Source organism: Camelina sativa, chromosome 6 (genome assembly GCF_030686135.1).
Source record: "Camelina sativa cultivar CO46 ecotype springtype chromosome 6, ASM3068613v1".
NCBI classification, from domain to species: domain Eukaryota; kingdom Viridiplantae; phylum Streptophyta; class Magnoliopsida; order Brassicales; family Brassicaceae; genus Camelina; species Camelina sativa.
Window position 1 is genome coordinate 27,151,091 of NC_141885.1, and position 23,116 is coordinate 27,174,206.

The 23,116-nt window shown below is 37.0% G+C and overlaps 5 protein-coding genes and 1 pseudogene across 28 annotated transcripts; 4 read left to right on the forward strand and 2 right to left on the reverse strand.

Annotated features, from left to right (window-relative positions):
* The first annotated feature begins 2,728 nt into the window (after positions 1-2,728).
* Positions 2,729-3,842, forward strand: LOC104793439 (ethylene-responsive transcription factor 13 pseudogene; annotated as a pseudogene). The gene has a single exon (XR_015560038.1). The product of XR_015560038.1 is annotated as an ethylene-responsive transcription factor 13 pseudogene (transcript).
* An 860-nt stretch (positions 3,843-4,702) lies between these two features.
* On the forward strand, positions 4,703-5,248 carry LOC147943033 (uncharacterized; the record flags this gene model as incomplete). The annotated part of the gene is made up of 1 exon (XM_087455058.1): positions 4,703-5,248. A coding segment is annotated over one exon (330 nt), but the record flags the coding sequence as incomplete, so codon positions are not given.
* Positions 5,249-5,433: 185 nt separating this feature from the next.
* Positions 5,434-7,247, forward strand: LOC104793442 (uncharacterized). 4 transcript variants are annotated; one of them, XM_087455038.1, is made up of 4 exons: positions 5,740-6,158; positions 6,258-6,548; positions 6,624-6,849; positions 6,927-7,247. In XM_087455038.1, the coding sequence occupies exons 1-4, from the start codon at positions 6,045-6,047 to the stop codon at positions 6,989-6,991; spliced, it is 696 nt and encodes a 231-aa protein (XP_087311164.1). In that variant the 5' UTR covers positions 5,740-6,044; the 3' UTR covers positions 6,992-7,247. The 4 variants fall into 4 exon arrangements, with proteins under 4 accessions (XP_010518096.1, XP_010518095.1, XP_087311164.1 ...); XM_087455037.1 differs by having other exon boundaries at positions 5,747-6,158; positions 6,255-6,548; XM_010519794.3 differs by having other exon boundaries at positions 5,434-6,158; positions 6,624-7,247.
* Positions 7,248-7,293: 46 nt separating this feature from the next.
* Positions 7,294-9,232, reverse strand: LOC104793441 (putative ribosome biogenesis protein RLP24). 2 transcript variants are annotated; one of them, XM_010519791.2, is made up of 5 exons: positions 9,099-9,232; positions 8,611-8,722; positions 8,045-8,158; positions 7,809-7,945; positions 7,294-7,685 (listed from the first exon to the last, which is right to left on the reverse strand). In XM_010519791.2, the coding sequence occupies exons 2-5, from the start codon at positions 8,689-8,691 to the stop codon at positions 7,535-7,537; spliced, it is 483 nt and encodes a 160-aa protein (XP_010518093.1). In that variant the 5' UTR covers positions 8,692-8,722; positions 9,099-9,232; the 3' UTR covers positions 7,294-7,534. The 2 variants fall into 2 exon arrangements, with proteins under 2 accessions (XP_010518093.1, XP_010518094.1); XM_010519792.3 differs by having other exon boundaries at positions 8,611-8,712; positions 9,099-9,211.
* Positions 9,233-9,347: 115 nt separating this feature from the next.
* Positions 9,348-12,320, forward strand: LOC104793443 (pentatricopeptide repeat-containing protein At2g44880). The gene is made up of 3 exons (XM_010519795.2): positions 9,348-11,509; positions 11,631-11,973; positions 12,069-12,320. The coding sequence occupies exon 1, from the start codon at positions 9,498-9,500 to the stop codon at positions 11,289-11,291; it is 1,794 nt and encodes a 597-aa protein (XP_010518097.2). The 5' UTR covers positions 9,348-9,497; the 3' UTR covers positions 11,292-11,509; positions 11,631-11,973; positions 12,069-12,320.
* A 28-nt stretch (positions 12,321-12,348) lies between these two features.
* On the reverse strand, positions 12,349-17,607 carry LOC104793444 (B3 domain-containing protein REM22-like). 19 transcript variants are annotated; one of them, XM_087455049.1, is made up of 20 exons: positions 17,513-17,588; positions 17,220-17,364; positions 17,051-17,098; positions 16,905-16,962; positions 16,746-16,818; positions 16,580-16,653; positions 16,341-16,473; positions 16,210-16,258; positions 16,000-16,069; positions 15,615-15,681; positions 15,426-15,526; positions 15,153-15,308; positions 14,970-15,043; positions 14,469-14,712; positions 14,297-14,344; positions 14,099-14,165; positions 13,580-13,770; positions 13,086-13,455; positions 12,893-13,002; positions 12,349-12,777 (listed from the first exon to the last, which is right to left on the reverse strand). In XM_087455049.1, exons 17-20 carry the CDS (start codon positions 13,658-13,660, stop codon positions 12,526-12,528), a joined length of 813 nt encoding a protein of 270 aa, XP_087311175.1. In that variant the 5' UTR covers positions 13,661-13,770; positions 14,099-14,165; positions 14,297-14,344; positions 14,469-14,712; positions 14,970-15,043; positions 15,153-15,308; positions 15,426-15,526; positions 15,615-15,681; positions 16,000-16,069; positions 16,210-16,258; positions 16,341-16,473; positions 16,580-16,653; positions 16,746-16,818; positions 16,905-16,962; positions 17,051-17,098; positions 17,220-17,364; positions 17,513-17,588; the 3' UTR covers positions 12,349-12,525. The 19 variants fall into 19 exon arrangements, with proteins under 19 accessions (XP_087311175.1, XP_087311182.1, XP_087311177.1 ...); XM_087455056.1 differs by adding an exon at positions 14,813-14,856 and having other exon boundaries at positions 13,580-13,757; positions 15,153-15,251; positions 15,461-15,526; positions 17,220-17,572; XM_087455051.1 differs by adding an exon at positions 14,813-14,856 and having other exon boundaries at positions 13,580-13,757; positions 14,568-14,712; positions 17,220-17,564.
* Positions 17,608-23,116: the final 5,509 nt, after the last annotated feature.

Consider the following 23,116-nt stretch of genomic DNA (forward strand, 5'->3'; position numbering starts at 1 on the left):
AGTATTATTTTAAAGGACAATTAAAACGGAATTGCAAATCAGAAAATGGAAATAGATGAGTTTTTAGGGAAGTCATTGAATCGTTGGCTAAAACGGCAGGATGTTTACACTCGGAGTTTAAAAACGGTGTAAAATGTCGTTGGAAAGAGGTTCATGAGCAACGGTGAAAAGTTAAAAAAATAAACAACTACATGGAAAAAGAATAATACAAATCAGACTTAAAATAGTATTAGTATATTTAGAAATTGTTCTATCTTTTTTTTTTAAAGTGAGCTTCGATGCTCCCCGAACGAGCATCTAATTCGCCTTCTTTTATTAATGGATGCATCATGCATGCTTGGTTGCTTCCGTAAATGTAACGTGCTTACTTTGTTTTCTTTCGTAATTGATTAAGCAAACACTTGAAACTATTAAATCATATTTCACCTTGTTTTTGTATTCGACAATCATCAATTATCAAACGTAGTGATATATATATATATATATATATATATATATATATATATTACGTTCACCAAGATGAATAAGTAAAAATACAAAGGAAAATAAAGATGGATAAGAATTAATATAAAGTAGGTGGAGACGTCAACACCTTCGAAAATGACCCAACTGATTTTTATTTTTTTTTTGTTTTCCCTTTTTTAAAAAGCACAATTTTTTGTATTATCTTTATCTTTTTTTGGTTGTAATCTTTTGATTACGAATATTCTTTAAGTTTTAGATTTCTAGAGATTCATTATAGATCTTGTTCTTAACGCTTTCACAGCTGTGATGTCAATTTTATTCTCTAGGTGAATCAAAAGTGGTTAATTTGTTTTCCAAGTGTGTTAATGATGTCTGGTTTAGCTACACTCTGGTATTCACGATACTACGATATACAGAATCACATTTCTACAATGATTCTTCTTAAATAAAGATTTATGCTGAAACGAATCAATAGTTGAAAAACAAATCATACATCTTAATTAAAAACATTGCGTCTTTATAGTTAGGTGTCCGGAGCAGCCATGTGGAGTGGACTGTTGTCTTTTATGATATATTATTGTCTCTCTATACCTTAAGATATGAGTCTAATAAATCGTTGCGTTGGACGTTGGTCCCATTACTACACCACTTGACTTTGATTGAGCCGGCTTTAACGGGCTTTCGTAAGGTAATTAATATCACTTATTTGGTCGTTGGCCCATTATTGAAAGAAACCATCTATAACATAGAAGAACCTTACGTTACGTACGTCATATTCCCCACGTATACAACAAAACTGCTGAGTTTAATACGTAAAATAACGTAACACAGACAAAGAGTGCCAACGTATCTTCACTGTTTTTAATTATATTCGATTCGGATAACTAAAAATACTCGATTTAATTTATTTAAACGTTTTATCATATTGTGCTACTTTATAGAGATGTTACAATGAAATGAACAAAAAACAAATAGAGTGAATGAAAACAAAAATGGCAACTAACAAAACGTGTCTTTGACAGTCATAGTGCGTCGACTTTTTAACTTTTGTCGTCAGGCTTAATTATATATTTTAATAAACAATTAGCACGTGAAAATTGTGTCCTTTCGATTTGTTATTCGTTTGTTTTTTTAAATGGGAGTAGTTTAATGGTTTTTAATTAGCTTTTATACTTTATTCATAGAGGGAAAACGAAGATCTAATCTTATGTTTTGTTTATTGATTATATTCAATTCCATTCCATATGAGAGTAGATTAATTTTATATCTTATATTCATTTTCGTACCGAGAAAATGATGTATTACTGTATGTAGTAATATAATTTTGTTAGACTCGTCGTTAACTAATCTTGTTATTTCCATAGCTTTCTTGACTTCGCACTCCTGTGTTGTGTTGCACGTTTCAAGTATTTTATACAAGTTCTTCTCTTCTCTCTTTTTTTTCCGAGTTGAATATCGAAAAGCTTATGAAGTTAATATTGAAAAACTTATATAGTTTGACTATAATAAACAATAAAAAGGATGATCGAGTGACAAGAAAAACAAGTATTTATATATATGTTTTTAGCAATATATAAAACAGTGATTTGATTTTGATTTACATATAAATTTCCAAAGAGATATACTACATGAGTTTAGAGAATGTCTTGTAGATAGAAAATTTGGATCATGCATGAACCAAAACAAGCTAGTTAAATTGGTCGAAATTAAGTAAACTTCCTTCCAATCGTTTTAAATTTGTTAGTTTGTTGGTTTTTATACCTTCCGTTTCTTTATTGGTGATCAATCGGTTATTCGAGAAAATTATTGAAAGAGTTATATTCGATCATTTATAAAATATTCGGCCTAGCTAGGCTCTCGTAGCCTGACACAAATGATATACACATGTGACCTACTCTCTTAAACTAAAATTTAAATAACTTACAGATTTTGGTAATAACATCAACAAATAACAATAATACGATATCTTCTTGATCTTTTTTTTTTTTTTTTTGATCAAAGACGATATCTTCTTGATCTTATATACCGTTTTTGACTTGACATCAAGGTACAGAATATTTTGTCATACATATTCGATTGAAAAAGAAAGACCAAAAAAGACCAATAGTCCAAACAAAATATTTTGTCACTGTTCTATTATTAACAAAGAACGAGGCAAGGGAAAAAAAAAAAAAAAAAAACAAACAAAACGAATCTTCAAAGAACGTAACAACTATTATAAATCAACGACGTCGTTTCAGTACTTTAAAGAACCTTCCATGGACCTTCTCTCAATCCATTACCTTTATAAACTCCTCCACGAGTATATATAATTTCTCTTCACTTCATTCGATTTCCAAAACAAACACAATCTTAACTGTACAAACCGAAAAAAAAAAAAAAAAAAAACACTCTCTTAATCCACTCTCATCATCAAGGTCATCATTAGTTAAGTTTTTTAATGTCTGGTTTTAATTACAGCGACTCGTCGTTAATAAGCTCATCTGAATCCGTGAATAACGGCGTTAACTCACAGTCACAGATGTACTTCCGTAACCCGAGTTTCAGCAACGTTATCTTAAACGATAACTGGAGCGATTTGCCGTTAAGTGTCGACGACTCACAAGACATGGCTATCTACAACACTCTCCGCGACGCCGTCAGCTCCGGCTGGACACCTGTCGTTCCTCCCCCCGTTTCATCATCATCTCCGGCGACGACGACTACGGACGAGCTTTTCGTTAGAGAAGAAGAGAAGAAGAAGAAGAAGCCTCCTACGGCGAAGGCGAGTGGATCGCACGCGCCTAGGCAGAAAGGGATGCAGTACAGAGGGGTGAGGAGGAGGCCGTGGGGGAAGTTCGCGGCGGAGATTAGGGACCCGAAGAAGAACGGGGCTAGGGTTTGGCTCGGGACTTACGAGACGCCGGAAGACGCGGCGGTTGCTTACGACCGAGCGGCGTTTCAGCTTAGGGGATCGAAAGCTAAGCTTAACTTCCCGCATTTGATTGGGTCTTGTAAATACGAGCCGGTTAGGATTAGGCCTCGCCGTCGCTCGCCGGAGCCGAGTGTTTCCGAACAGTTGTCGCCGGAGCAGAAGACGGAAGAAGGCGAGTCTAGGTTCGTGGTTCCGGAGTTGGATTTCTCGGTGGATCAGTTTTGCTTCGATGGTAGTTTATTAATGGATCAATCTGAGTGTTCTTATTTTGATAATCAAACATGATTAATTTCTTTAATTAACTTTTAAGTAAAGCTTCTTTTTTGATTTATTGAATAAGCAAATATTTGTTTAACGGGTTTGCTGTATGAACGAACCATTTGATCTATGACTCAGGAGGTTTGATCATATGATCTTATGTAATGTGATGGAAAATATATATATGGAGGTCTTTTTTTTTTTTCTTTCTTTTTTTCGATTCCATAGATTATTAACAAATTGACTTTAAATACTACAACTTTAGATATATAGATGCCACCTGACTCGATGATGGGTGCATCTATCTATATATAATAGAAAATGGCCAAGAGGATTATAAACAATTTTACAATTGCGTTTTTGTTACCATTTTTGTTATACGGCTAGTCTTTTTTTGTTTCTACCATTTTTGGAAATTCTTTGAACTGTTTAGATTGTCAGCATCTTAAGGAAGTTGGATAGGCCTATATTGAAGACATTTCTTTTGGTGGCCGAATCTTTCGATTTCAGCTTGGAATAGCAAAAATCATGACACGTTGTGTGGGAGTTGAAGTTGATGGGCTGCTTCTACGTTACGAGAACAGTTACGCATTATTTTGGTATTGATCACAATGATCACGTTTTCTTTCTCCTGTTTTTTTTTTTGGTTTCCGCAGCCCTTGTTGCTAAGATTTGAGATATACATTATATGCGTTACAAATATGTAGTTTTAAAATTAAGTTTAAAGGTTTAAAAATGTTATATTACAGTATATATATGTATATTTTGAGAGTTAAGTATCTAGGTCCAACCACACTAGGAAGCTTTGGTTAAATGAAAGCAATGGGAAATTATGATTGGTTCTTAATCTTTTCGGTTCATTACTCAACCGATCTTTTATGAAAGAAACAAATTATCTTGAATGATTATTTATAGGCTATTATATCACACAAAACATTACAAAATACAACAGAAATTAAAAAAAAAAAAGAAGTATATTAAAGGTACAAAGCATCAAGCGGCCGTATGAGTAACTAACCAAACCAAAACACACCAGAATAATGACACAACTCAGTACAACAATAATATAATAAAAAGATACATCAATCACATGGAGTGATAATTCAAGGACTCGATCTCGATGTAGTAGTAGAAGGCGGAGGGGAGAAGAACGGAATATTAATGGATGGGAGATTAGTCGGAAGAGAAGGAATTACTGTTGGAAATGAAGGCAAAGTTGGCATTGGAGGCATTGCAGTGGGAATCGTGGGAAGGTTTGGTTGTGGCAAAGCTAATGGCATTGGAAATGGAGGCATTGCAGTGGGCATTGTTGGAAGAGTTGGTAAAGTCGGTTGTGGCAATGTTGATGGCAATGGAGGTAACCCCATTGTCGGGATAGGCAGATTTGGAATTTGAGGAAGAGGTTGTTGCTGGAGAAGTTTTCGTGAGGCCAAGCAAGTGTTGATCGTATTAAAGTTAGAGAGACTCACTAAAAAAGCAATGAGAAAGAACTTGTATGATGCCATTTTTGGGTGTGTTAATGAATCTCTGATTATGGCTAAGCCTCCTTTAAATGCTTCACTTGTATTGCTTCGTGCTGATGAGAAATTTAAAGATGTGCGATTGAGTTTATATAGTGGCAAGATTACAAATACTATTGTGTACAATATCATATATGGTTTTTGGTAGGTGTATTTTACGGTTTCTGTATGGTTGGCTTGAGCTTTTTGTTAGTTCAACTTATTGTGTTTTTTTTAAAGATTATTTTGACAATCCATGGATTTCTATTAAGGTTAGTTCAACAATCAAAACCCTCCGACTCTCTAGTACACGTTGCAACCTAATAAACCAAACTTTACACCATCCTTTTGAGTTTAATGCATAGTCTCATACATATACCACTCCATAATCTTATTTAACTTTTCATAAAAGAGATTTGAAAGTTTAATTTATTGAAACTATATGATATATCAAACACAAAGTAAACTCAAAACCTTCTTTGACCAAAAAAAAAAAAAAACTTCAAAACATCAAATAATTACAATCACTGTTTTGTCATAGCATTATGTAATTAGGGAATCCTTTTTTCTATTTATAAAAAACGTAACCAAATTAGAAAATCCATAGACCAATACAAGACCCTCCTGATCCTGAGTCTTTAGCCTTAACCCATAAAGCTCAACCTCCATGATCAGCATCCTCAACACATCCGGTGTCTTATCACATGCCATATTAATATCCAATCTAAAGAAGCTCTTAAGCAGTAGTGTGACGAACAGAGACTTTTAGTAGACTCGCATCTGTTGACGTAGTCCTTGTGATTTAACGCACACAACATGTTCGTCAAAATTCCCAAGTGAGTGTTATCAAAGTCACGGTCTTTAATCGATTAACTCGTTAAGGAATCGAAATCAGAATTTGTCTGATCATGGAACGATGGTCCGGCGTTTTGAAGATTCCGTTGGATGCTAGTACTGTAAACTACTACAGAGTTGCAGCATCTCTTTGCCTTTCTTCATCTTCCTCTTCCAAAATCCTGACTGTGAGTGCCACTTTCTTTATTCCCTGTTCCTAGTTTGCGGAACAAAATTGTTAATTCATGCTCAATTAAGAAAAAGCTTCATACTTTTTTAATCAGCAGGTGCCTTCTGAAAATGCAATATTCTTCCATGGAGACAGAGTTCAAGACACTGGGAGTCCTGTGATTGAGAGGCTCTATGATCTGCAGAAAGTAGCTGAGATCATTGTTTCTAAATTTGGTAACTCTGTCAATGCTTGGGTTGTTGAAGCTTCTGTCTTTGATGGACCATTTGCTATTTACAAGGACTTTGTTCCATCAGTGAATCAATGGGAAGAACCAAAATCTTATCTCCCAACTGGCTTCCCAGCTTCTTCATCAATTGTCTCCCTCTTATCTAGTTGCCTCCATGAGGTATTTCTCTCGTTTATTCCATCATTTACTCTCTTAAGCTTTCATATATTGACCATATGATTTATCAAAAACCAGGCAAAGAACCTCATTTTGAAGGAAGGCAAACAAGTGTGTTTGATAGACCAGATTGCATCAGTTCATCACTGTCCCAGAACTATTGTTCTTGGGTTTAGCAAAGGTGGAGTTGTGATAAACCAGCTCATGAGTGAGATCAGTTCCTTGGATATAAACTTTGCCGAACCTATGAGCCAGCATGACAAGATTCAGATCATTCCAGCCTCCAAAGATAGCTTCCTCAACAGTATTTCTCAAGTTCATTATATCGATGTAGGACTGAACTCTTCTGGTGCCTACATTACTGATCACAATCTCGTGCAGAGAATCTCTCAACGCATTGCACAACGAGCAGACTCGCTACGCATTGTCATTCATGGAACTCCTAGGCAGTGGTGTGATAAGCAGCGTGGCTGGATTCGCAAGGAAAAAGATGAGTTACTTCGTTTGCTCGAAGCTGAAACTGAAAATTCCGGTGGGAAACTACAGGTCCTTGAACGATTCTATTTTTCTGGTAGACTTCCTGAACGATTCTATTTTTCTGGTAGACTTCCTGATTTGCAAATGCACTTTGAGATCATTGATGTTATGGATGTCTTTTAAACATTTGCATGATAAATGCCACTTTGTCTAGCTTATGTTACATTGCGCATAGCTTATATGAAACGAAAGATAAAACATAACACCAAAGAAGACAAAGACATAATAAATATTACTCTCCACTCTGTTTGTTTTCTATCAGAAAGTAATAAATAATAATACATTGCAAATGAAGTAACTTAAAAGTCATTTTATCAGTACACAAACCAAAACTTTCTTTTTTGAAGACATTAAAAAAACTCATGGACTAAAGTAAGGCTTTTTATAAGATGACACCAGCTTCAGAGTAAGTGAGTAGGCTTTTAAATGGATCATAACGTTTCCACAGAAAATCACTCTTCCATGGCTTCGTTTTGAACAGACTTAATTTTGGGAACAACAACTTTGACCTTCTCTGAAACTCCGGGAGCCCGGACCAAATCAATCTGGTTATTTAGCTCCTTCTTATCCTCATTGAATTTCTTCTGTTTGTTTGGCTTCAACCTAAGTCCCACACAAAAAAAGAAAAGAAAAACAAAACAATCATAATCAAAAACAGAGTCTAATTTCAAATTCATACAAGCAGTGTTTTCAAGGATTTGTAGAAGAAGAAGAAGGAAAGTATACCTGTTTTCAATATGTTTGGCCTCTCTAGTGCTTCTGATCTTATCTATCTTCTTAATAGCCTTGAGTGTATTCTCTGTTACGTTCCTGTCATATCTCTCAGGTCTGTTTCTCTTCTTCTCAAACTCAAATGTTTTATCCTATTAGGGTCAAGGAAACAAAGAAAGACAAGCAGAATGGTGAGCTGCGAGCATTATTAACTAGATAACCCTAGGGAAACATAAAAACTTAAAACGTACCTTAGTCATGTCCTTTCCATGTGCCGCCCTGAATGCTTTAGTCCATTTCACTTTACGTGGGTTTCTCTTCATCTTGAAGTTCTTGTGACATTTCGACCTACAGAACCGGAAAATCTGCAAAGGAGAAGATAGCTTGTTTGTAACTCAATCACAATATGCATAAGAAACAAAGCTAACCGATAACATGAAGAATGAGATGCTTGGTTAGTAGTAGTGTTTACACTCAAAAAAAGAACAGAACATTTGTAGGCCTCTTATATACTAAACTCCTAGACAAAGATGCCATAAATTTGGAAACACTAACCAAATCGTAAGAATAGACAAAACTGGTCATCTTTAGCTAAACAATCATCCAACTAACGACAGACATCAAAATTGGTCATTTAAGCTAGAGAACCATACAATTTCCTTTAGCTAGGACTAAGGAAATATGATGAACTCATGAACATAACATATCTCTACCCCAAAGCAAAAAATTGAAAATGTTCAAAACCACAAATGCACATCAATTAAACCATACAAAAGATTCAAGCAGGGTAATAGAGATTGATGGTAAAATTAATTACCTTGGCATCATTGCGGACAAACTGAATACCATGTCCAGGATATATTGTGGACGAGCAAAACCAACACTTGACCAATCTCATTTTGCCTCGTCTTGGAAACCCCTACAAGAGACTGTACCAAAGTTAAAAGACATGTAAAACTGAAACTAAAACCACAAAAATCACAACCAACACACAGAGAAAGGAATCTACTTTCCTAGAAATAAAGATGTTTGACTTATAAATAAGAAGTAAGAAGCAGAAAGAAAGATAAAAGTTTCAATTTTTATCAGAACTTATGGTTTCTATGAAGAGATACTTCAGTATACAACTCAAAAACTTGTCCACGGATGTAGTAAGCAGGAGAACCTTAGGATTATTTATCATGAACATTTTAAAACCCTAGATTTCAACAAGATATGAAGAATCATAACACGAAAAAAAACAAACGAACGAGATAGGTAATGAGAATGAATTGGAAATTAGCATATTGAGAATTTACGACAAACCTGTAGGTGATTCTAATTAGCGAGAGCGATTTCAAGAACAGGTTTCGCTTTGAGCCTCCCGAAGAAAGGAGTTCTAAAGACAAAGTAGCCAGCCGCGAGAAGAAGACGATTAGGGTTTATGTAAACCTCTGAACGTCATCGTTTTGTTACTTGCCCTTATTGTCATTATAGGCCCATAGCCCAACAATTATGCAAACCATATAACATATATGTTGGCCCATTAACGCAAATTTTCAGTTTTTGTTTTTTAAGAAGAAAATTGAAATTACAATTTCTGCCTTCTGGTAATAAAGGCATTGCATATTTTAAATGATGATGATGAATTGATGATGATGAATTGATGACTTATGGTCGATGAAGACTTACAGAGCATTGAGCTCATAGTTTTGTAATAAGACGATGACGTTATACGAGCGAGAAACTCAACCGCTATGGCTTCCGACTGAGAGAAAGTGTTTTAATCTTCTCCAACAATGTCATCGCCACGGCAGATTCTCGCTTCTTCAGATTCATGCTTTCATGCTCCGCCACGCCATAGAGACCAACGTTCAAATTTTCACCAAGTTCTTGGTTTGTTCTTCGTCGGTTGTTGGGATTTGTTATGCCCGTAAGTTGTTCGATCAAAGGCCTCACAGAGAAGACAGTTTCCTCTGTAACTCCATGATCAAGGCCTATCTTGAAACTCGTCAGTATACTGATTCGTTTGCTCTTTACAGAGATCTTAGAAAGGAGGAGACTTGTTTTGCTCCTGACAATTTTACTTTCACGACTTTGACAAAGTCGTGTACTTTGAGTTTGTGTGTTTACCAAGGTCTACAGTTGCATAGCCAGATTTGGAGATCTGGGTTTTGTGCAGATATGTATGTTTCGACTGGAGTTGTTGATATGTATGCTAAATTTGGGAAGATGGGATGTGCGAGGAACGTGTTCGATGAAATGCCTCGGAGAAGTGAGGTTTCTTGGACGGCTCTAATCTGTGGGTATGTTAGGTGTGGAGAGCTGGATTTGGCGAGTAAGCTCTTTGATGAGATGCCTCAAGTCAAGGACGTTGTAATATATAACGCAATGATGGATGGTTACGTTAAGTCTGGTGATATGACCTCTGCCAGAAGATTGTTTGATGAGATGACTCATAAAACTGTTATCACGTGGACCACTATGATACATGGTTACTGCAACAACAATGACATAGAATCTGCGAGGCTTTTGTTTGATGCTATGCCGGAAAGGAACTTAATTTCTTGGAATACAATGATAGGAGGATACTGTCAGAATCAAAAACCTCTTGAAGCTGTAAGATTGTTTCAAGAAATGCAGGCAACCACCTCTCTAGATCCGGATGATGTGACTATTGTGTGTGTGCTACCAGCTATTTCTGACATGGGTGCTCTCAGTCTGGGTGAATGGTGTCACCATTTTGTGCAGAGGAAAAATCTCGATAAGAAGGTGAAAGTGTGTACTGCAGTTCTTGATATGTACTCGAAATGTGGGGAGATAGAGAAGGCGAAAAGAATGTTTGATGAGATGCCAGAGAAAGAAGTAGCCTCTTGGAATGCTATGATACATGGGTATGCTTTGAATGGGAATGCACGTGCAGCTTTGGATCTATTCTTGGCAATGCTGAAAGAAGTAAAGCCAGATGAGGTCACAGTGCTTGCAGTTCTCTCAGCTTGTAACCATGGCGGATTAGTGGAGGAAGGAAGAAAGTGGTTCCACGTGATGAGAGAAGAATTTGGCCTGAATGCTAAAATTGAGCACTATGGCTGTATGGTTGATATACTTGGCAGAGCAGGGAACCTAGATGAAGCAGAGGATTTGATTACAAACATGCCTTTTGAGCCAAACGGTATAATTCTAAGCTCTTTCTTGTCTGCATGTGGTCAATACAAGGATATAGAAAGGGCTGAGAGAATTCTGAAGAAGGCAGTTGAAATGGAGCCTCAGAATGATGGGAATTATGTTCTGTTGAGGAACTTGTACGCTGCAGATAAAAGATGGGACGATTTCGGGATGGTGAAAAACATGATGAGGAAGAACGAAGCCAAGAAAGAGGTTGGTTGTAGCTTGATTGAGATAAATTATATCGTTTCTGAGTTTATATCAGGAGATACAGCCCATCCTCATCGGCAAAGCATACATATGGTTCTCGAGAGGCTGCTTATGCACATGAAAGAGGAGGAAGCCAACTGGTGAAAGTAACTCACAGTTTCATGTTAGTTCATCACATGCTACTCAATATGAGATACTTGGGCCATTAAGAGTTAGTAGTAGCATTCTAAGAGAGGTTACCATGTTCAGACCAATGGACTCAGAGAACTTCCATGTTCCTCAACAGTGGAAAATTAAAAAAAGCTCCATATCCAGTTCTTTGTTTGGTATGTCTCTGCAGTGCTATGAAACAGCTCCACTAGGTATGGCTTTTGTCTAATTTGAACCCATATCGATTCTGTGCAATTGTATATAGCACTAAGGTCTCTGATAATCCTTGGACACAAGTTTTCATTTTGGGAGTTTTTTTTTGTTGCGTTGCAGCTCTTGGAACAAAGATATTAGCATCTGAAGCTTTGGCTCATGAATGGGATAGCAAAAGACTGAATCAAAGATATGTAAGGATTAGTTGCATCATCTCGATCAGAGTGCAGTGTACTACTGTAGTACCAGTGTGCGGCACACTGTGTGCCTGAAAAACCCCTAAACCCCGAATCACAGAAGGATTATCAAGCAGGAAAGAAAAGAGAGAAGAAGAAGATCATGGAAGACGACAAATCTGGTGCTCCTCTTCCTGCGGATCCTGTCCTCCCTGGTGCGGCTCCTTACCCTCTGTCAATTGAGAGAAGAAATGGACAAGACACTCTTTGCTGCATACATCGCAAAGGTAGGTTTGAACATTGAGTTTTTTTTTTTTAATTTCGTGTGGGACTGTTGGTATGAATAGAGATTTCATCCTCCACTATTTTTTCGTCCGTACAGGATGAAGAGATCGCCAATAAAAAGGCGAAATTAGATGCGCTACGCAAGGAAATTAAGAAACTACAAGATGGGGAGAGAGGACTGAACTGAGACTGACTGACAACAAGTATAGCAGCGACTCGACAAGTGTGATACAGAAACATTAATCAAAGCAAATGATATGACTATTAACGAGTAACATAAACACTTTAAAAAACCTCAGAGCATATTTTAGTTACTTCTCACAAGTTTTAGTAACGCAGAGCACATTCAGAAGCCTTACTAGTGTAGGGAACAAACGTAGAGAAGCACATAAATTATGTAGGGAACAAAAGTTGCAAGTTGCAATGTGTTGTTGTGAAATGCATTAGGAAACAAATGCGAAACTAACATGTTCAACACAACTGACATTAATAAGCTAAACATATTTCAGTCATCGATAAGATAGAAGAAGTAACACCATCTTGAATGGACGAGATCAGCCTTCGATAATATGGACCTTGATTTCATGAACAAGACCTTGATAACCATCAACCATCTTTAGTTCGCAGAACATTTTATCACCTTTCTTCACATGATTCCTTCGGATGAAACTGCGGAGTCCACTGAGATACACAGATTTGTTCTTCCAAACCAAGATTTTCCTCTTTAATTTCCCATTCTTGTCACGTACAGTAACCAAGTTTGGAAATGTCAAGTTGTAGTCCTTTATAAGTAGCGACGGTATGCGCTGTGCAACATCAGAAGGTCAAGTTGATGGACTCAGAATCAAAATAATGAAATGACAAAAAACCATATAAGTCATTTGAAAAGAACTATCAAATTCTGCTTAATTGATAACATACCGTACTTCTTGACTGAGTCATATCAACGGGAAAAGACGGATTAAGTTCGTCGTCTAGATATTCATCAACCTTATGACTGTCCGTCTTCAAACGTTGCCTACTTGTACCACCTGATTCGGAAACAGAGCAGTTACAAAGACGTCAATTGATTCTCATATAAACCTCAAAAATGTAGAGTCTTAATATGTGATACCTCTTTCTTTCCTTCTTGGCGACTCATCAAACTCTTTTGTGCTCTCATCATCATCTTCAGTTTCTTCTTCACTCTCCACATCAATCACTTCTTTTTCCATAGGAGATCTCGTCCTCTTACACATGGAACTGTGCTCGTACACGCAGAAGTGGAACAAGCGAGAACCATCGAACTCGAAGACCAAGAATACTGGCTCCGTGATGTTCTCGTCCTTGACGATCTTCTTCCATCCGTCCCGGAGAAACACAGCGTCACTCTCACCGTTCGTTGTCATTTCCATCCTCCAGATGTTACCCGAAGACACGCTTTTAACTGTCACTTTCTGAGGAAGATGCATCCCTGAGGTATTGTCCGAAACAAAAGGTAGATTCTGTAGATAGAAACAATTGAAAACACACAGACATCTCTTAATATTTACTCGAAGAAATTGTGCTCATTAAGTCAGAAAAAAGGACAAGACTTTGCAAAAACAGAGCAAGAATGTAAACCAGTACCATGTTATCTTCGGTGAAGTTTGGTATGTACACCCTAAAGAACTTCTGAATGAGATCTCCGTTGGAACCTTGAGTCTTCATCTTCTCCGTTAATTCGTTTTGGCTTTGAGATCTTCGTTTTGGAGAGAGAGAGAGAGAGAGAGAGAGAGAGAGAGAGAGAGAGAGATAATAATACAACCTACACCGGGGGACTACATTACATATACATGAAAAAGGTAACAAAAAAGAGCTTCTGTGAATTCACGTTTCAGGTACTCAGCAGGGAAACAATGTCGGACGTATATATTAAATCACACTCATCAATTCTGATGTTACGTGTTTTTAGATTATAATATTAAAAGTAAAGTATCTAGGCCCATTAGGCTTAATCTAAAAAGCCCATATGATTTAACATAACAGAGCGGAGGGTCAATTTTGCTTCCACTTGCTCCGTCCGAATTATTAAGAAAACGTCAACTTTTTGTGGGTGTGGTAAAGTCAAAGTATTAATGTCAGAAGAAATGAACAGGGCCAATGTACCTCTCTTCTATGACTTGTATGAATCATATTGGTAGAGCTAGCTAGCAGCTTTTCTCCTATAGAACCTCTACAAGGAAAAGAGAAGAGACCAATTAGTTAGCCTCACTAGGAAGATCAGATGGAATGAAATATAAAGTGTTTTATGCGTAGATACAACTTGTATATGGGTGAAAAGAAGCTTCAAATCTGCTTACACACTTTTTGAAGCTATTGTAGCCCTTGCCATTGTTTGAATATATGAAATTCCTGCAACAGTAAGTAATGAGATCCTTGCAGATTAGTCAAACTGTTTCATTTAAGCTATGAGTCTGTTATAAAGTCATGATACTCTCTCTCTTAGATGAAGGGTATTTTTGAATTTGGGTGTTACCTTGTTATTTCTTGAGCTTGCGTTCATTTGTGTTGTAGGCTACTGGTTCTAACACGGCTTTTTATCATGAAACAATAACAAGGGTTCAAAGTAACTGACCTTAAACAATAGTGATTGACGATTTTCCCAAAACCTTGAGGTCTTCTTTTTCTTGGACGTTTCTCATAGTATATCATACATGGAAGTTTCACACAGTCTCTACTTTTGAGTGATCATCTCCTTGATCTGATTCTAGGGACCGAAGCTGCACAAATAAAAAAAAAAGATGATATTTCTTGAATTGAGAAATTACTGGGAGTCAACGCAATTTCTAATTTGGAAAAAGCAGAGGATTTTGAGGTTACTTATAGAGTAAGAAGAGGGTTGTTTCCATCGTTGGACCATCGAGCTTTCGCGTAAACGTTACAGTAATTAGAAACTAGGTCCTTTGTAGATTAATAATATTAAGCTATGAATCTGTTCTAAACTGATGCTTATCTCTGATAAAGGAAGGGTATTTACCTGAAAATTTGGCAGATGTGGTAGTGTAACTTCTTTGATGGCGCAGTGCAGGCAAAGCTGGAGCAGCCAAAAAGCTGCAGTAAATAACAGAAAGCATTGGTTTCGTTTAGTTTTCTTTCTTTCTGAAGTATATTAGTACATATAAGAAGGCATGAAATCAAGTATTATTATTAAGATTGTCACCTCCCTTTTTTGATGATTGCCTTTGGCTTGAGAGAACTGTGTGACTAGTTTTCTGGCCATTGTGCATATGGATTCATCATCAGACAACTTTTGATCAACCTCAAATCGAACAAAAAATGATTATTTAGTACTCATATCTTAACTCATCACTCAGACCTGCAATCAAAACCATTAATGGTATCAAGAAAAAATCAGTCAATAGGTTCTGAGTGTTAGAAGACAAGAAAATTCTCTAACTATAATGAAATAGTTAAACAGAGACTTTTTACTTACAAATGATGAAGCAGAGGATTTAGTAGAACACGAACTTGTTGAGACACCTCTCGCTCTCTGACTTGTTTGCTCTCTTGTCGCCATTATAATGGTTCAACGTTCTGAGAGTTAGAAGAGAAGAAATTTCGGATCACACAGCACAACTCAGTAGATTTAAAGCGAATCATAGAGATTTAGAAGAACATGTACCTCTCTTCTATGACTTGTATGAATCATATTGGTAGAGCTAGCTAGAAGCTTTTCTCCTATAGAACCTCTACACGGAAAAGAGAAGAGACCAATTAGTTAGCCTCACTAGGAAGATCAGTAACGATCTTACTTTGAACCTGGAATGAAACTTTCAATAACATGGCAAAATAATGTAGAGAAACTCCCCAGTGGCACAGTCCACCATCACAAAGCATATGAGAGTATGATTAAACACTAGAAATATAGATGTAACCATGAGAAACCAACAGAGATAATACGGCAAGAGACCAAATCACATGCATGCTTCTCTCTTTTACAACCTCGACTAAAATACAATTCGGAAGCAATATCACATGCATACTAAAGTTGTTTTGATGCACCTTACCTGATTCTAGACGAGAAGATAAAAGTTCAATTCAACAAAGCAATCCTAGTGCCTGGACTGTGACGACGATCTGCATCAAAACAACAAAGCAATACAAAAACAACCAAGTAAATTAGTAAGTAACGAGAACGAAAAGTAAAAAACCAAAGTAAAAAATCAGGAGGGAGAACAAATCAGTGAGAGCGATCATAATAGCATAAACTTAATTACTCAATTCAGAAGCGGGTGGAGCCTCCATGATTCACTTCCAACACACCACCTGCAAGACGAACAATAAACTTAATTACTTAGTGGGAACCAAAACGTACCAAAATATATAATTAGGGATTATAAATTCAAACCTCCTGTACAGTAATACCATTGCCTCGAGGATCTACATCAAAGGACAAAGCTTAAAAACAAACTCTCCTCTCGTCTAGGAAAGAATTTGTGGAGCATCTCTCATCTGAATGTGTGTGTACACATCAAGAACATCTGGGAACACACAAGAAACAGAGTATCAACAATAGCCAATATTACTGAGCAGGAATCATAATGTCAAACCTGAAAGTCAAACTGATCAGAAATCATAATGTCAAACCTGAAAGTTAAACCTCCCACAATGTTTTCCATTTGAACCTCCCACACAGTCCGTAAACCAGGTGCCTCCTCGATCTGCATCAAAAAGAGAGACTGAGATTAAAATTCACTTATATAGGAAAAAAAGAAGTAAAAGATGTATTAAGACTTAAGAGGAAGAACAAAACCCATGAAGACGTAGCACAGAGAAGAAGGAGTCCATCAAAGCCATCACTGATCGATAAAAGCATCATCCAATACCTGAAATAACATAGCAAAGAAGTAAAAATCACATGAACATAATAAAAAGCCTTGAACGATTCAAATTAGAAACTTAGAAACCAAACCCTTAAGAGCAACATTGAATGAGAGTGACAAGGATCAGTCAAAGCCATCATCCAAAACCTGAAAAGGAAAACAGAACAACAAGTTAAAAACCAAACCCTATAAAAAGAAAAAAAAAAAGCAACTGTATCGATTCAAAGAAAGACACCAGAGACTAGCTCGTGTCCATCAAAGCCATCATCATCATCATCGAAACCTGAAAATAAAAGAAAAAAAATACAGAACAACAAGTTAGAAGAAACCAAACCCTAGAAAATCCAATAATCGATTCAAAAAATAAAAAAACATCAGAAACTAGTTTTTAGGAAGGTCACCACCAACGAAACGAAACGAAGGAGTGATGAAGATGCTGTTCTGTACTAGAGAGTCAGAGGAACAAAACCCCTGAAGACGTGGCACAAAGAAGAATCGTTTCCATCAAAGCCATCATCGTCGATTGATAAAAAGCATATCATCCAAAACCTGAAAAAAAAAAAAAAAAAAACAGAACAACAAGTTAGAAGAAACCAAACCCTAGAAAAAAAAATAAACAAGTTTGAAAATCAAATAGATAATAGATTTCAATAAAAACATCAGAAACTAGTTTTAGAAGAATCCTGGTCCACCACACCAACCAACGAAACGAGAGAGCTTGCGGAGAGACTTTACGCTCGCCTCACTACAGAGACTCAGAGAGGAATGAGAACGAAGAAGAAAAATAGTGAGGAAGATGTGAATGAGAGAGAACGTTATATTTATAGACGGTTGAGATCTAATCCTATTCATGTTCTAACGGGTAAGATTAAGTCGGTAGTCAAAAACAACTTTGACTATTTTGTCCAGCTGGCCCAATTTCCTTTTCCTTTTTTTTTGTGACTAATTTGTTTTTTTTATAGACGGTCGACATCTAAAGCATATATGTTTTAACGGTCATCAGCATTAAATCTACAAAGTCCAGCTGTCAATTTCCTTTTCTTTTGTTTCGTAAATATTTTATGAGACCGTTCATGTTAATCAGGAATCAGTAATCAAAATTGGGCAAAATAAAAAAAGAAAGGAAAACCCTAGATTAATGAATATAACGGTTCAAAAATAGAAAAGGAAATAATAGCTAGGTTAAATCATGACCGACATATACTATATTCTCTATAAATACGGCAGTAACGCTCCACTACTTCTAACATCTCACATCTTCCATTTTTTTTTGTTTTTTTCGTTTTTGGTTCTCCTTTGTAACTTGAAAAGCAAGCTGATGTGGTATACTTCTAATCCCGACGGGTCCATGACTCGATGATGTTGTTTTCAACTCGATCATTCATCGCTCGTTCCTACTTGTGAAATTTTCTAGGGTTTGGTCGTCTCTCTCAATTGCATCTGTAGCTTTTTTATTATTATGTTCATGTGTCGCTCTGTTATTATTCTTCTTCTTCTTCTTCACGAGTCTCTAACTTGTTTTTGTTTTGTTCTTCTTGCAGGTCTTTTGGAAGCGAGTCTATGATGACCCGCTCCCCTGGCTTCTGAATTCTCACTCCTCCTACGGTTTGGTTTATAATTCTCACCCCCCGTCGTCTGCTATTTTTGTTTCCTTACTTTTTTTTGGTTGCTTTAATTTAGGTTTGTGGAGGAGGGTCCTACGATTGATGGCTTCTAGGGTTTGTTTTCTAAATTTCATCAAGTTGTTTTTTTTCATAATGAAATTGTTCATGTGATTTACTTGTTGCTCTGTTATTTCAGGTTATGGTTGATGCTTTTATCGATGAGTGTGATGTCTCAAGGAGACAAAGGACACGCTTTGCTTCTTCTCTGTGCTAACGTCTTCAAGGGTTTTGTTCTTCCTCTTAACTCTTCTTTTACACTCTGATTTTTTTCTTTCTTATGAATTTGTTCATGTGATTTAGTTGTTGCTCGCTCTGTTATTTCAGGTTATGGTTGATGATTTCATCGATGAGGGTGATGTCTCAAGGAGACAAGGACACGCTTTTGTTCTTCCTCTTAACACTTCTTTTACTCTCTGTTTTTCCTAATTACATGTGATTTACTAGTTGTTGTTTTTTGTTTTGTTGGTTTAGGTGTGTGGAGAAGGATCCTACAATGGATCAATGATGGCTTTGGCTGATCGTTGTCACTCGAATTCATATTACTCTTCTAAGGTTTGGTTTCTAAATTAAATATTTTTATTATGTTCAAGAGGAGACGAGGACACGCTTCGCTTCTTTTATATGCTAAAGTCTTCAAGGGTTTTGTTCTTCCTCTTAACTCTTCTTTTATTTACTCTCTGTTTTTTTTTTTTGGTTTGGTTCCTTATGGTGCTTTGTTCTTCTTCTTCTTGCAGATGTTTTGGAAGCTAATAATTATGATCGGATCATTGCATACTCTTCTCATGGGTACCTCTTCAAGCTTACTCACGGGTTTTGTTAACATGTGATCATTGTTTCCGGTTTTCATAGTTGTTTCACTTCACTCTATCGTTTTGGTATCAATAATACTCAGGTGTGGCTTCTCATGGCTATGTTTCAGATCGTACATGATGAGCTAGTGAAATTGTGATGGCCGGAGGAGAGGTGTGTGATCTACACTTTGCTAAATTAATTAGGTGGCTGGAGAGGAAGAGTTACCCGGGATGTTTCTTGGCGTTTTGCTAATAGGTGATGCTTCTTGGTATTTGTTGTTGGTTTCACGATCTATCATTACCTACTTATCATTTTGTTAAGTTGTTGTCTTCTTTTAATTTTTGCAGAGAAGACAGGCAAAAAAGCTGTGTTGGCTTCCTCTGGCTTTCAGACTGATGTGAAAATATTGCAGAAGGTTCTCAAATCCAGACACTAGATAAGGTTTCCTTTGATCTTTTGATCAAATATCTTTCGTCCTTTGCATATATCAGATATATGTATTTTTAAAACGATATCTGAAAGACTTATGTAAGAGTGTTCTCTGTGATTGGTGTCCTGCAGATATATCAACATCAGCAAAATTACGAGCAGATGAGCATGTTCTGCAATGGGCCAGCTTCTCTCCAAAACGTTTTATTTCTAAGAGGGCTTGGACGAGAAAGGTAAAGTGCTCTTCTTCTTTTTTTTTGGTTATGATATGACTGTAGAAGAGGTACAACAATATGTGATATTTATTCTTGATTTATAATGCAGGAAAAGGGTCTGTGTGTGTGTTAATTACGACGCTGTTGGATCATATGTATGAGGGAGTTGGATACGGTGCTCAAGGTTCAGGCTCCACACTCATCATCATCATCATGTCTTTCTTGACAAGCAGCTCAAGACTCTCTACTTGTGCTACCTAAACAGGTTTGTTTGTTTGATATTCTTCATTTCGTGCTTTGGCTTTACGCATTATTGTTTAGCATTAAAAAAAATGAATAATTAAGTTGTTTGTTTCAGTTTCAGGAGCCAAAGCAGTTGATTTGGTGAAAACTGTATTCGCATCTACCGCCTCAGAGAGGGATGTCTAATCTACACTGTGAGTTGCCCTATTTGTGTCTTCTTGCGTAATGCCTATGTGTTCTTATCATTTGCATTTAGTTCAAAACATCTACTTAATCTATATCAATGTTGCACAACTTCTTCATATATCTTCGTCAATTGTTTGTCTCTGACCTAGGCTTTGTGAATTTGTTTACAATAGGGAGTCAAGCTGGAGATGGAGATGATGATACTTAAGGCTGACGGCATCAAGAGTGAACTCATGGACTTGAGGACAGAATTTCGTGCATTAATTAGCGCAACCATGTCCTTATTACTAGTTGTTAATAAAAGACAGTGAGGAAGTTTCTGAATCCAATAGAAGTGTTACTAGTTGTTGATGCCATGACTAGCTGGACAAGAAGCTGCTGCAGGTACGCTGTTTCTATTCTATATTTTTTCTCGAAGAAGATATTCTTAACATCTTGTATATGACTTAGTTTCAGAACTAAGGTGAGCTTAGTATGTACTTCCTACAGCTCTGGTGAAAACAATCATTAAACAGACGAAAAGCATTTCATAAACTCGATTTTGATTGTCTTATTCTTGGTTTTAAATATGTTGGACAGAGAAAAGGGAGAACTGCAGGGAGGCTTCGCTTCAGGTAATCTTTCATCTTTGAGACTCATTGTATCATAAATCTATTGCAGCTTTAGTCATGATACTCACACTTATCTTCTGTTTATCATCCACGTCTACCATACCATGTGAAGATATATGGTGAATTGACACCTTCAAGCATAGCTAGATCTAGTGGTAGGTAGTTATTTCGGTTCATTATTTCTATGCATATACCTTTTATAACTTCCAAATGTGAGCGCTTGAGTGCTTATATTCAATATTCCCTCTGTGTGAACATGTGATGATATTCGTTTCTGTATATTCAATATGCCCTAATGCTCTCTTTGTTTCAGGTTGGTGTGCCGGTTTATGCAGCAGGGACTGATGTAAAATCTGCAGATGTGTAGCTAATAAGCAAGGCCTAAAAGAAGCTAAAAAAGACTTCTGTAGTTCATGGATACTGCAGGGAGGCTTCAGGTAATCTTTCATATTTAAGAGTCATTGTTGTATCATAAATCTATTGCAGCTTCAATTTATTCATGAAATTGACTCTTTGTGACAGATAGATAAAGGCATGATGGACAAACTAAAAGACAGTGAGGAAGTTTCTGAATCCAACAGAAGTGATACTAATTGTTGATGCCATGACTAGCTGGACAAGAAGCTCCTGCAGGTACGCTGTTTATGTATTCTATAAGCAATGTTGTTTTGTTGGTGTAGTGGCACTGTTCTGCAGGTTTGTTTGTTGAAATTCTTCATTTCGTTGTAGCTCGTCGCGGTTTTTGTTGAATCTAGAATTCACACAATGAATTTGTTTGAGTGGGGGACAAATTCACTTAAAATCTCCTTCTAAAACAATGGATTAAAACTAGAAAATAAAGAGGGGTTCTGATCTCTTGAGAAAGAAGTTAGAGTTTTGCCCAAGAACAATGAAGAACTAGGGTTTTTGTATTAATTGCTGGATCCTTTACAATGAGAGGATCTCTCCCTATTTATATGAATACATTGATTATAAAATAAGTCTATTTTCCTTAAATCTCTGATCTTCAAATATGGTAAATTTCCTCTTCTGATGATCAAGTCGGGCTTAGGGGGCGGTCTCGGAGGTCCGTCAAGTGACTTCGCCGAGCTTCTGCTTATAGGCCAGTTTAGCTAGCCCAAAAGGGGGTCCCTCGTTTTAGTTAATGTGCAAAGTCTATTTGGTTTACCTTCGGTTTAGATCGGTATTTCGTGGGTGCTAAATCCCGCACCAACAATTAGTCCCCCCCAGTTCGGTAGATTCGATTATCCATTCGAGTTTCCGAACTATAGGAAAAAATATTCGATCTAAACTTTAGAAAAACTGAATTCCGAGCACGCGAACTGATTTTGTGCGTCAGGACTCGTCGCCTTGTTAAAACCTTCTCCGGTAAACCGCATGGGAGAAAACCCAAAGTAAGGAAAAAGAGTACGAGTCATGATCCTAACGTCTTTAGCACCCTCATACAGACGGTCTCGCCGATGGTTGCCTTGGCTGCGTCGATCTCTCAGTCTTCTTGGACGAATGCTTGGACGAAGTGGTTGATCTTGTTTCTTGAAGTCCTGGATGAACTCTTGGTCTGAGTTTTTCCCGCGAGTGATACGAGTGTCCGAAAGGTGTCCCGGTCTGGCTCGAGCGTTGCTGGACGCGTGTCCGATCTCGTGCTCACATCACGCACCATAGCAGTTGCTAATCCAAGTTGAGACGTGTCGCATATCATAATGATTTTTTGTAAGTTGGTCGCTTTCTTCATTACTGACCAGCTAGCTCGCAATTCCGGAAGAGGAAGCTCAATCTTTGCAGACTATTTAGGTTTGTGGTCTCCGAAATGAATGATGAACTCGAAGTGAGGTGTCTGAGGAAGACCTGGCACTGAAACGTCAGAGGACGACTGAGAAGTTGTCTGAAGGAAAAACTGAGAAGTTTTCCGAAGACGAACTGAAATGTTGTCTGAAGACGAACTGAGAAGTTTTCCGAAGTTGAACTGGAAAGTTGTCTGAAGGAAGAACTGAGAACTTTTCCGAAGACGAACTGAGAAGTTGTCTGAAAGAAGAACTGAGAAGACGAACTGGAAAGTTGTCTGAAGGAAGAACTGAGAAGTTTTTCGAAGACGAACTGGAAACTTGTCTGAAAACATACTGAGAAGTTGTCTTATATGGACGAATTGTTTTTGCAAGAAATA

Bases quoted from the DNA above. Each gene is read 5' to 3' on its own strand.
- LOC104793442 (XM_010519793.3), top strand. From the start codon at position 6,045: ATGGAACGATGGTCCGGCGTTTTGAAGATTCCGTTGGATGCTAGTACT. The intron at 6,159-6,254 runs GTGAGTGCCACT...TTTTTTAATCAG, and splicing joins CCTCTTCCAAAATCCTGACT to CAGGTGCCTTCTGAAAATGC. The intron at 6,549-6,623 runs GTATTTCTCTCG...ATCAAAAACCAG, and splicing joins TATCTAGTTGCCTCCATGAG to GCAAAGAACCTCATTTTGAA.
- LOC104793441 (XM_010519791.2), bottom strand. From the start codon at position 8,691: ATGAGATTGGTCAAGTGTTGGTTTTGCTCGTCCACAATATATCCTGGA. The intron at 7,946-8,044 runs GTACGTTTTAAG...TGACCCTAATAG, and splicing joins ATGGAAAGGACATGACTAAG to GATAAAACATTTGAGTTTGA. The intron at 7,686-7,808 runs GTATACTTTCCT...TGTGGGACTTAG, and splicing joins GCCAAACATATTGAAAACAG to GTTGAAGCCAAACAAACAGA.
- LOC104793443 (XM_010519795.2), top strand. From the start codon at position 9,498: ATGACGTTATACGAGCGAGAAACTCAACCGCTATGGCTTCCGACTGAG.
- LOC104793444 (XM_087455042.1), bottom strand. From the start codon at position 13,660: ATGAAGACTCAAGGTTCCAACGGAGATCTCATTCAGAAGTTCTTTAGG. The intron at 13,003-13,085 runs GTATCACATATT...TTTCCGAATCAG, and splicing joins GCCAAGAAGGAAAGAAAGAG to GTGGTACAAGTAGGCAACGT. The intron at 12,778-12,892 runs GTATGTTATCAA...GATGTTGCACAG, and splicing joins TGACTCAGTCAAGAAGTACG to CGCATACCGTCGCTACTTAT.